The sequence below is a fragment of the Elgaria multicarinata genome, chromosome 10 (assembly GCF_023053635.1).
Source record: "Elgaria multicarinata webbii isolate HBS135686 ecotype San Diego chromosome 10, rElgMul1.1.pri, whole genome shotgun sequence".
Classification (NCBI taxonomy): domain Eukaryota; kingdom Metazoa; phylum Chordata; class Lepidosauria; order Squamata; family Anguidae; genus Elgaria; species Elgaria multicarinata.
The window spans coordinates 22,145,002-22,157,999 of record NC_086180.1 but is presented as its reverse complement, the minus strand read 5'-3'; the positions used below and the strand labels follow the sequence as shown (position 1 = coordinate 22,157,999).

Sequence of the window (12,998 nt, the reverse complement as noted above, 5' to 3'; positions counted from 1 at the left end):
GTTTGTGTACATTGAAGCTTTGCACATTTAACCTTAACATGCGTTTTATACATTCTGGAAAAGGTTCTTCCACCAGCTTAGATTTAGGCTTGAGTCTGTCATACCTACATGACACTTTTCACTAGGGATGTGCTCCGCTTCTCCTCGAACCGGAGAAGCAGGAGCAAAGCGGGGGGCTTCGCCTACCCTTAAGGCGGAGGCGAAGAGGATTGGGGGGCCGGCGGATCGAGGCGAAGAGGATCGCCTCAATCCGGAGCTTCGCCTGAAGGTAAGTGGGGGGGAGGGGGACTAAACTGGTGCTGCTGGCGCCGCCATCCATGCGGTGGCGGCGGCGGCAGCACCAGGTAAGGGAGCAGGGAGGAGAGACAATTACCTTCCTCCGTCGCCGGCTTCAATTGAGGTCCCGGTTGAAGCTGGAAGTGAAGGCTGAAGCCTCTTCCGGCTTCAACCGGGGCCTCAATTGAATCCCGCGATGGAGGAAGGTAAGGGGGCGGCGGTGGGTGGGTGGTTTCTCTGCCGCCGCCGCCGTCGATATAGTGACGGCGGCGAAGCCAGATCTCGCTCCGCGGAGCGGAGCGGGAGACGGGCGGAGCGGCGCGAAGAGGATCGGGCCCGATCCGGATTTTCCGGATCGGGCCACAAAGTGGATTGGGGGGTCTGTGCACACCCCTACTTTTCACCTTGCTTATTAAAACTGGGAGATGGATCTTGCTCAAATACCATCTCCCTGTGAGCTTATGTCAGCAAAGGTACAATTCAGGGCCTTTTTGATTGTGGTGGCATCAGAACTTGAGCATTTTCTCCCCAAGGAGATCTGCCAGAACCCACCTTTGCATGTGAAAATGTATTGATTTGTACAGGCAATTGGCTGATTATACAGGCTTAGAGTGAGGGGTTCTGATTGGAATCTAAAGGATATCAGTCAGTGAAGAACCAGACCTTGCACATGGACCATCTCTGGACCATCTCTGGACTACCATTGCTTTAAAATATTAAAGATGAGGCTTTTAAAACACAGAAAAGCAAAAGTTAATCATGATTGGAAATGACCTCATTCAGCCTTCATTGCCCTTTTGACACTCTGATGTTTTTTAAAAGTGCTCTGTTTTCCCTTTGTAGCCTTGCCACTGATTTTGTTTAGGGGGGTTCTGCTTGTATTAGGAGATTCCATTTGATTTCTTGCCCTGCTTATCTGGATGATTTGTGCAAGACTGGAAGTGTAGGGGACAGAACTATTTCTGAAGTTTAGCATATGATAATTCCAAGCTCCACAGACAGCACTTTCAGTGTATGGCATTTCACCCAAATTCATGGCTCAATCAGTCAGTGAGGCATGAAACTCTGAAGACAGGGGCAGGATCTATACTAGGGATGTGCTCCGCTCCGATTAGAATCGGAGAATCAGAAGCGAATTGGCCTGCTCCGCCTTGCCCAGAGGTGGAGTAGAAGTGAACCGCGGACCCTTAGAAGCAAGGTGAAGAGAAGCGCCCATAGGCGGAGCGCTTCTCTTTTCGTGGAGCGCTCCGATCGCCATTTTGAAAAATTTTGCCCATAGGATTGCATTGCAGAAAAGAATAGGGGATAACTGTGTTGTTTTTTAAGCTATCTTTCGGAAATTTCTTGTGCTTAGAGAGTCGTGGCTGGGGGTCATTTTGAGCCTACTCTCAGCACTCTGCGTGGTGTGGTTTGCTTGCTATATATTTTTTAAAAATCGGGTAAAAAAAAGTGGGAGAGGTACCTTTTTGAAGTGCTGAGAGGCAGATTCATGATCACATGATCCCAAAGTTGGAGGAGGGGATAGGCAAAACGGGATACTAGTAACTTGGGATACTGGGAAACTTCTCTTTCTTAGTCTGTGAACGGACTTTTCCCAGTGTTTTTTTAAAACAGAAGCCCCACCAAATGCACAAACACAACCTGGAATCATATACTAAGCAAATAAATAACAGATAGGAAACACAGCACTGCTACCCACCCTAACCTTGGTGAACAACTGAATAGATGTGGTGCAAGGGGATGAGGTCCCCTAAGGCATGTGGACGTGCCCAGTGCACAGACACTGTGTCCTGCCCTGAAGGGTCATCAGAGCCCTCCATAGGTTAACCAGTGGACAGACTGAAGCTAATGCCTGTTATGAGTTGAAGTGACAGGTCGCTTCTTAACACTGGCACTTACTTAGGGCCAGTCAACAATTGGCACAGTTCCCCCTCCCCCTGGGCATGTCCACTTTCCTCTTACTGGTAAAAGACAGACATAGCCTTTTTTTAAAAAATTCTTCTTGTTGTTTATTCAGCAACACTGCTGCTTTTAATTCCACCCCTCCTTTGTTTATTTATTTATTTATTTAGTCCATTTTATATTTACACCCCATAGCCCAAGCTCTCCTGGCTTTTCCTCTTCAGTGAAGTCAGGCAGGCTTTCATTGTGGTTCAACTCCTTATTGTTGTTGTTGTTATTATTATTATTGCTATTAATATTAATTAGTACTGCTATTATTAACATTATTATTTTGTTGTTGTTTAATAATGGCTGTGATCACAGTGCAGTCAATCAACTCTGAAGCAAGGATCACAAAGCTTTACTCTTATCCTCCTAGCCTCCTAGTTATGGGATGCAAAAGAAAAGGCATCTCTCTGTGCTGCTCCCACCTCACAGGGATGGTTTGCATTACTGGCTTTGAAACTATCCTTGCTGTACTTCCTTGTGCCCCCAGAAATGTCTGCTGCCTGCTTGCCTTCCTCCCTCCTCCCATGCCCACCTCGCAGGGATGGTTTGTGTGTGTCTTGCTTTGACTCAGGGGATAAGTCCTTCCTGTGCTCACTTAGACTTTTTGAAGTTCCAAATCAATTTTTCAAGTGTGGAAGAAGATCTACTCCCCAATTCATGGCATGTTGAGATTTCCTTTGAAATGGTCCCATTGAGCTGTCTGCAGCTTTAAATCCCTGAGATACTGGGGTGTCCAATTTTCAAAAATTCCCCAAAAATCAGGGGATGATGGGATTGGCTTGAGTCTTGGCATGCATGTGTATACATCCATGAGGTGTCTTGGTGCTAAACTTGAGGTTTCTAACTTTAACAGAAAAAAAGTTGTAGACTTTTTTGGATTTCAATGCAAGCCTATGGGGGGGGGGAAAGCGGAGCTCCGATCCAGATCTGGAGCTCCGCAGCGGACTATACGCGGGGCGGGGCGGGGCAGAGCAAAGCGGCCCGATCAATTTGCGGATCTGGAAGTGAAGCGGATCGGGGGGTCCGTGCACACCCCTAATCTATACTACTGCTTTAAAGCACTTTAAAGCATTTTATAACAGTTTTGACAACTGTTGGGGCCCAGGACACACTCCAGGTACAGTTTTCAAAACTGTTATAAAGTGCTTTAAAGCAGTAGTATAGATCCGGCCAGGGTTGCTGCTGGTACAACTAGGCTGACCATATGAAAAGGAGGACAGGGCTCCTGTATCTTTAACAGTTGTATTGTAAAGGGAATTTCTGCAGGTGTCATTTGTATATACGGAGAACCTGGTGAAATTTCCTCTTCATCACAACATTTAAAGCTGCAGGTGCCCTGTCCTCTTTTAAAATGGTCACTCTAGTATAGCTCCTGCAGCTTTAACTGTGATGACGAAGAGGGAATTTCACCAGGTTCTCCATATGTACAAATGACAACTGCAGAAATTCCCTTTACTATGCAACTGTTAAAGATACAGGAGCCCTGTCCTCCTTTTCATATGGTCACCCTAGGTACAACAGATGCCACATGGATTAGCAAGCATGGAATGTCACTGGTGTGGCAATGCCTGTAGTGACCCATGAACCATTACACAAACAAAAGCGACAGGCAATTCTTCCAATTGTCCTGCCAGTGTTCTAATTTCCTTCGACTCATTTTCAGAGCTTAAACCGGCATGTTGCCCAGGTCCAATATGTGGCACCACTTACCATAAGCCTGCAGTTATATAATTAAATCTGAACACCATACGTACTGGGACCAGAAGTGATTACCCATACTGACTCAGCCTTCTGTGTCCCGTTAGGAATAGGTGAATTAGCACTAGTTGGAAAAGGAAGAGTTTGGAAAGGAAGTGAGAGGATAAATAACACCAGGGAATAATGAAAGTAGATCTGAAAGCTGGAGGGGGCAGGGAGCTCAGCCAAGAAGGTCAGGGAAGGCTTGGTAGATCTACAAGAAATGGAGCGAAAGCAAGATGAGTCAGCAAGGGGCAGGGAGCACGGACAGCCATGGGACCTGAAAACTACGCTGAAGCTGAGGTCAAAGAGGCTTCTCATCAAATGGGCCCCAGAAGATAACATCCGTTTTATGCAATGAATAAATTGCTAACAGAGATGGGAATATTAAAGACGCCACGGAGGGAAAATGGGCTTTTACTATTATATTATCACATAATAAACAGGCGAAAGCTACAGGCAGAAACAAACTTTACTGGTGTTTTAAATCAACTCATTGAAATGAAGGGTGCATGATACATTCAAAGTCACGGGAACATTACTTATATTTATATAAATAGAATTGCTTTGCATACATTAGACCGAAAGCATGGGGCCGGGGTGGGTGGGAAGAGAGATCACACATGCCGTCCGTGCTTCACAAGTTCAGTTTAACATGCACAGAGATCCTCATGCATTCAGCTATATGTTCCTGGGAAAGCAGGGTTCCGAATCACGCAGAAGGTGTTAAATACATATAGGATCTATACCCTGAATGTGTCGGGGTTGGGAGCAGAAGTGGTGCATCGAGAGATGCTGCCCGCCCCATACCATGTTCAACGTAATATGTCAAAATGTCTCTAACGAATGTGTGCATCTGAGGGCAGACGCCCATGTCACTTTAGCAACTCTCCCCCATCGAGGTGGGAGCAAACACCATAAAATGCATATAACTAATTAAAACATTTAAAACTAATACATTATTAAAAGCAGCACATTATTCAAAAGGCATCTTAAAATTCAACTGGGTAGAAATTACATTTCTATACTGCCCAAAGCTCTCTGAGCAGTTCACAAAAACCAAAACCACAAAATACAGATATATTGGCCCATTCCCTTATTGTTTCATGTGTTAAGTACTGCAACAGCCTCCACATTTATTTCCCCAAGCTATTTCCCCTTATACGCAAGAATGTTGCTGGCCTAGTTTTTTGTATAGTGTTTTGATAGTCTCAGACCTTTGTCTCATTTCTGTACTGGCTCCTTCTACATTTCATTTGCAGTTCAAGTTTCTCCTTCTAACATTTATGCATCTCCGTTTATCATTCCTTCCTAGCTGCCAGGTGTTCTGAGGCTTGAACCATGAGGCTGAGAAACAGTGGCTAAAACTCCCCACTCTCTGCTCTATTGGGAAAGTAACTGCAGGCAACTCCAGCCAAGAATTCAAAACATATCCCATCATTCTTCTGGCCTGAGATACCAAGTGGCACTGGGGAACTAATCCAGTGCTAATGGTTTTTCTAGAGAGGTCACCATCTGAAGATTTGGGGCCCAACTTCATCCCCATGCCCCCTCCCCCCAATGGCTGCATCATCAAATTCACCTCCAAAAATTTGATGCAAAATGGTGATGTAGGGGCAGTGGCAGGCAAAAAAACATGGAGGCAAATTCAGTGGTGGCAGAAGTGGCCACACATAAGGGTAGGGTGTGCATACAGCTTAGGGGGTACATGCTGCCCACCCTGGCAATAGACTCAGAGATCTTTTGACTTCCCTCAGTTCAGGCAACTTGTGACTGAAGGAGACCACCAAGTTCTCCATCTATGACTCCAGGGCCGGATCTACACTAGTTTTATACCGTTGCTAGTATCCCTTTCTAACGTGGTTCTCTGTATCGGTTCTCTGTAGCTGTAACGTTACTGCAGGGCACATTGTTAAATCCTTTTGTTGTTCTCCCTCCCTCTTCTCTGAGAGCTGCAGGGTTTGCTCCGCCCACTGCCTGCCTCATTCCTAGCCAGCAGTGCAGGGCAATAGTCATAATCACACACAAACTCCCTCCCTCCCAAAATATCTTTACACAAGTCCCAGGGAATTGCCTGAACACATAGGAGCCAGCCACTTTGCTGCTGCTAAGCAGGGTTGGGTCTGGTCAGGGTTGGGATGGGAGACCAAATTGAAAAGTTTTAGCAGCAGCCGCATTTAGACCCCGCTGGTCATGAGTTTTGGACTTTGGACCCTTGTTAATTTTCCTGCAGGGAGCTACAGCAATCCTTTGAGCGCTCCTCAGCTCCTTTGCAAAGAGGGGGGAAATGTTAAAAAAAAATCAAAAAAAATCAACCAATGACCCAATTTGATTCAAATTTTAAGGCAGGATGCATGGGACTACTTCACAATAAAAGCAGATTCTAAGGTGGAAAACTTCTGAGTCCTTTGCATGCAATTGTCAGTGATTGCACAGTATAATGCTGGTGTGATTTATCTGCTGTAGCAGATAAGATAGCAAACGGGGCGAAGGAAGGAGACCAGGAAGTAGGCGGAGCAAACCGAGCAGCTTTGAGAAAGGGAGAGGAAAATTACCGGTAGGACGAGGCACATGAATCTGTAGCCACACTGGAACTAAGAAATAGACCCTGTAAGTACGACTCATTTACAACGTTGGAGACCCAGGGTCACGTGACGCTATGCGTCACAGTAACCCATTCAAAACGTTAGAATAACACCAGTGTAGATTCCCACCAGGTTAACATGCCTTCAGCGCACTATCAATCTCAACTAACCTCACCTTCAAGAAGCGTTTAAGGATTACTCTCTTTACTCAAGCTTTACTGACATGATATACTTGCCTTATTTGTTCATTTACCAGCTACTTTCCTTATGAGTCAGATCTCTGCCCAGAATGGAAGCCTGCAGGCTGTTGTACTTTCCCCCTCTTTTTCTTTTAATCTCCGTAAGTTGTGTAAGTCTGGTTTTAGAACCTTAATAAATTGTATACACGTGCTCATGCAAAGTGCGTGCTCTGTCACTTAAGCCTTGGCCTCCCCATATTTTTCTGGGTGTTGTTTTCTTACCTTGCTGCACGAAGGATCCATAGACAAACCACATGGAGTTGTAGAGAGTTGTTGAAGTCATTGATCCCATTTGCAGACGTGGCGGATTGAGCCAATTTAGGAGGTATACCAAAAGTCCTACCAACAGCACCGTGCCAGCTATGCAGGCCCAGAGGGAGAGGTCAAATGGGGCCAAACAGGCAAACATGTCCATTGTCTTTTCAGCTTTCTGAAGCAGCACACCCACAGAGTAATCCATGTAACGGGTGGTAAAATCAACCACATTTTCCCGATCTGGGGTGATGGTTAATGCAGAAATGCCTATATCAGCTCTCTAAAAGGGGAGAGGGAGGGAGAGAGAGAGGGAGGGAGAGAGAGAGAGTTCATTTTCATGAGCAAAAGAAAAAAAAATCATAACTGTGATTTGATTTATAGCCTTCAAACCTCTGGCAAAATAGTTGCCAAGATCTATCTATCTTACATCTGTGTTTCAACCCAAACAGCGATTCTGCCAAGGGGGAGGAGGAGCAAAATGGATTCAAATTCATCTGTAAGCAATTGGACGGATTCATGATAATGAATTTTGATGTTTTCTTAATGGTCAAAAAGAAGAGTATCTTTCAAATATAGGAGGTAGCTGGAGGAAATTGGTAAGCCATTTATCTTAGTCTTTCTTATTGGCACTAGTATCACTACTGAAGCAATGTATTAGGTTGTCCATTCAACTAAAGAGTTCTAATCAACTGATCATCTTTTTATTTAACTACATTTGCATATTAACAAAGGCCATTTGAGATACTGAAGGAAGCGTGAGATAAATTGCTGGTTAATAAACAGAAACAATATTCATTGCTAGAAGGAAAGTCAACTTTTTTTAAAAAACAACAACTTTTCATTCCTTGTTTTTACTAACAACTACAAGAACCAAATAACCTAAACAAATAAACAGGTGTGCCATTCATTTTCAGCCCCACCAACTAAAATTCGGTATGGCTTGGAAAGTTTAGCAACTCAGAAAAGCTGCTGTTAGTCATTGTACACAATATTGAGCTAGATCATGTGACTAGATATATAAAAAATGTGTCCCCACCCCCGTTCCTTCATATCTCTAAGTCTGAACCAATATAAAGTGGGTTGCTATGTCTGTCTGTCTGGCTCTGATGGCTAATGCAATTCAGTTTCATTTTGTCATACACTCATAGACCTAATTTGGTATTTTGGTATTTTGCACAAAACAAGTCCACTGGGGAAAGTGAGCCATCTGTGAGATATTTACTATCACTTCTGCTTAGCCCCAATGATGGCTTTTGCTCCTTTGTATATCTGCAGTACGGTCTATGCACTGCCTGATTCAGCAGAACCTCTTTACCATCAAATGCAATTGTGCATATTCTAGAAGTTTGGCCTGGATATACATTAGCTTCTTCTCACCCTCTAATACTAAACCTCTTAGAGGATTTGCCTTTTTTTTAAAGTCAAGCTTGTAGTCTTTGGAAGTTCGTCTTAGATGGTCTCAAACTGAACATGGACTACTTAAGAGCTAATTGGGTTCATGATTCAGAGTGCTTTATGCAAACACAACAGAAGACAACTCTTAAATCATTAACTGCATCCTCTGTTGGTTTAGGCTTATGCAGCACAAAACTATATCCCATACATATTGGTCTCCCAAAAGATGTTTAATTGTAGACATTTTGAAAATTGATTAAAGCTGCAGATACAATGTTTCACTGGAGGCTCTGAACCATATAAGTTGGAAAGGTCTTGTGTCCTTTGAGAAAGAATTAATTTATTCTTGTCCTTAAAGTCAGAACTCTCATTTAATCATCTTGCTCTGGGATACATTCCTACAACCTGGAGGCTCCAAAAGTCAAGAATGCTTTGGATTGCCAGAACATCATTTGTAGCAAAGCAAAGCATATCACTTTATGGTTCTGCAACCATATTTTGTCCCTCTAAATGAAAATTGGGTTGAAGACCTCTTAGACCTCACCATTAAACTACAGGATCCCCGATAGGTGGCCATCCAGCTCCTGCTCAAATACCATAAGCAAAGGAGAGACCACAGCATTCTGAAACAGTGTGTGCCACTGCTGAACACCTTTTCAATTAGAAGGTTTCTCTTAATGATTATCCGAAATCTGTTTCCCTGCATTTTTCACTCATTGGTTCAAGTCTTGCACTCTGCTGAAATTAAATAACATGTTTACGATAAACATGTGCTTAAATGTGGCTGGATCCTGACTTTTGATGATTAATTTACTGCTTTATATGTTTGCTTGTTTAATGTTTCAATCATGCCCTTTAGCCTAACAACACAGGCCATTTTAGGCAGCTCTTAATATTGAAAGCATAACACTCAAATTTAAAACATTGATATCAGATCAATAAGTGCAATTGATAACACCAACATAAAAACAGCTATGAAAGTAGCAGCAACCTTCTGTTAATTGGATCAGCCTGCCCCCAGTGCCTGGTGAAAGAAGAATGTTTCAACAAACATCCTGAAAACCTGAATGGATTAGTCCTGTGTCATGCCTTTAGAACGTGGATCCAAAATGTTAGTGCCGCTACAGAGAAAGTGATGGTTCTTGGGGCAAACAGTTTTGCCTTTGATGGCAGAGGCATACAAATATGAGCCTCTCCTGATGGCTGTAGGGTACAGACAGGTTCATACAGTAGGTTCTCTAAAGCAGCCTCCCCCAACCTGGTGTCTTCCAGATGTGTTAGCCTGCAACTCCCATAATTGCTGGCAATTATGGGAGTTGCAGTTCAACACATCTGGGGCATGTCTACACCTACGGATGTAGAGGGAGGGAGGGGGCAGCATCGCAGACTTACCAGCTTCCACGATCCCCTCTGGGCATTTTGACGGCCACATGATGTCCCAGAAGGATGTCGCAGCCACCATTTTAATAAAAACAACAATAGAAAGCAGAGCGCACTTGCGCTCCAACACAAAAAGTAAGTTAAAAACTTACCCCCGCTTCCCACCCCTGATGGCAATGGACTGCTGCCGTGCAGCTCCGTGCCCATTTCAAGTGCCCCACTACTCGTACGGAGGATGGGACAACCTGGCAGTAGTGGCCACATGGCCTGCGCTCTGCAGGATGGTCCCAGAACCATAAAAAGTTGGGTTTTCAATGGTTCCTGACTTCCCAGAGAAAGTCCGCGGTCATCCCAGGCTGCCCCTGGGATCCCGTGTGTCATTTGGATGCACAGGGTGGATCCAGGGGTTATCCGGGATATAGGGCAGGTCTAGAAATGCCCCTGGAGGACAACATCTGGCGGGTGGGGAATGCAGTTTTAAAGTATCCTGGAGCCAGGATGTTTAAGAGTTTACAGGTAAGAAGAGACACCTTGAACTGGGCTTGGAAAACCAGTTATCCTGAAGTGGGTACTAGGGATGTGCTCCGCTTCTCCTCGGAGCGGAGAATCAGGAGCGAATTGGCCTGATCCGCCTTGCCTAGAGGCGGAGTAGAAGCAAACCGGGGTCCTGGAGAAGCATGGTGAAGAGAAGCAGCCATAGGCAAAGCGCTTCTCTTTTTGCGGAGCGATCCGCCCGCCATTTTGGAAAATTTCGCCCATAGGATTGCATTGCGGAAAAGATTAGGGGATAACTGTGTTGTTTTTAAAGCTATCTTTCTGAAATTTTGTGTGCTTAGAGAGTCGTGGCTGGGGGTCATTTTGAGCCTACTCTCAGCACTCTGCATGGTGCAGTTTGCTTGCTATAATTTTCTAAATAATAGGGTAAAAAAGCGGGAGAGGTACCTTTTTGAAGTACTGAGAGGCAGATTCAACTCCCAGTCATGATCACCTGATTAAGCATCCTCCAATCCCAAAGTTGGAGGGGGGATAGGCAAAACGAGATACTACTGGGAAACTTCTCTTTCTTAGTCTCTTTAACCTCTAAGGCATCACCCCTAACCCTAATTCACACCCCTTTCGATATCTCCGTCAATTTTCATGTTAGAAACCTCAAGTTAGGCACCATGACACCTCATGCACGTATACACATGCATGCCAAGACTCAAGCCAATCCAAGCCTCCCCTGATTTTTTGGGAATTTTTGAAAATCGGACACCCCAGTATCTGAGGGATTTAAAGCTGCAGACAGCTCAATGGGGCCATTTCAAAGGAAATCCCAACATGCCATGAATTGGGGAGTAGATAACCCTAAATATGAATCTTCTTCCACACTTGAAAAATTGATTTGGAACTTCAAAAAGTCTAAGTGAGCGCAGGAAGGACTTGTCCCCTGAGACAAAGCAAGACACACACAAACCATCCCTGCGAGGCGGTCACAGAAGAGAACAGGCAGAGGTTTGCATTACTGGCTTTGAAACAATCCTTGGCTCACTTCCTTGTGCCCCCAGAAATGTCTGCTGCCTGCCTACATGCCTTCCCCCCTGGGTGCTGCAGTGGTGGGGCATCTGCCGGGACTGACTCCCCCATACTAGATCTATGGCATCTCTCTGCCTGCCTCTCTGCCCGCCTGTCCTCCTCCTCTGTGACTGCCTCGCAGGGTTGGTTTGCAATGCATTATTTACTGCTGGCTTTGAAACAAGCCATCCTTGGCTCACTTCCTTGCGCCCGCCTCAAAGGGTTGGTTTTCAATGTGTTACTTACTTACTGCAGGGCAGCTTGGAAATGAGCCATCCTTGGCTCACTTCCTTGCGCCCGCTTCGAAGGGTTGGCTTGCAATGCATTACTTACTGCTGGCTTTGAAACAAACCATCCTTGGCTCACTTCCTTGTGCCCCCAGAAATGCCTGCTGCCAGCCTGCCTGCCTGCGTGCCTTCCCCCCCGGGTGCTGCTGTGGTGGGGCATCTGCCGGGACTGACTCCCCCATACTAGATCTATGGCATATCTCTGCCTGGCTCTCTGCCCGCCTGTCCTCCTCTTCTATGACTGCCTCGCAGGGATGGTTTGTGTGTGTCTCCTTCTGAGGTCGTCGTGTGTTGCATGTAAACAGAGGAGGATCTCATGATAAACAAAATGCGAGATTTTCCCTCCTCCGTCGCGGGCTAACTGGTAGATCTAACTAAGTCCTTAGACCCCTCCTCACAACACTGAACAGACTGACTTAGCAGAACTACAAGTTTGTTATTTTCATTTTTATTCTTTTGAAGAGGTCTCTGCTATATGCACCCAATTGGATCCCTACTTTTTATTCAGAAGAACCACATCTCCTGCCTGAGTGAAATCATGCCTCAAACTTTGTAATGAATTTGCTGTAATGACCGCTGTAATGAATTTGCCAGGCACTTCCAGGACAAAATCTCTGACATCCGTCGGGACTTAGACTCCAGTGTTATAGCAGTTGAATCTAGTGAGGTGTCCAGAGCGCAGGTTTGTCCTGTAATCTTGGATGAATTTCAGTTGGTACAGCTCGAGGATGTGGACAAGGTGCTTGGACAGGTCCGTGCGACCACCTCTGTACTGGATCCTTGCCCCTCTTGGCTAATAAAAGCTAGCAGGGATGGAACAGCCGGCTGGGCCAAGGAGGTGATTAATGCCTCTCTACGAGAGGGAGTGGTCCCAGACCATATGAAAGAGGCGGTAGTGAGACCACTCCTGAAGAAAACTTCCTTGGACCCGGAAAATCTTAGTAACTACAGGCCGGTAGCAAATGTTCCATTCCTGGGCAATGTCCTTGAGCGGGTGGTGGCGGGCCAGCTCCAGACACTCTTGGATGAGACTGATTATCTGGATCCATTTCAGTCGGGCTTCAGGCCTGGTTTTGGCACGGAAACAGCCTTGGTCGCCCTGTATGATGACCTATGTCGGGAGAAAGACAGGAGAGGGAGTGTGACTTTGTTGATTCTCCTCGACCTCTCAGCGGCTTTCGATACCATTGACCATGGTATCCTTCTGGGACGACTCGCTGAGCTGGGAGTGGGAGGTACTGCTCTGCAGTGGTTCCGCTTTTATTTGGCGAGTCAGATACAGAAGATGGTGCTTGGGGAACATTACTCGGCCCCGTGGACTCTCAAGTATGGGGTCCCGC

The 12,998-nt window shown here is 45.5% G+C and overlaps 1 protein-coding gene across 1 annotated transcript in view; it reads right to left on the bottom strand.

Annotated features, from left to right (window-relative positions):
* Positions 1-12,998, bottom strand: part of GRID2 (glutamate ionotropic receptor delta type subunit 2) — a 1,050,481-nt gene that overhangs the window by 198,266 nt on the left and 839,217 nt on the right. Inside the window, exon 11 of the mRNA XM_063135400.1 lies at positions 7,010-7,322. Within this exon, the coding sequence (XP_062991470.1) occupies positions 7,010-7,322 (313 nt within the window). The remainder of the gene's footprint in view (positions 1-7,009; positions 7,323-12,998) is intronic.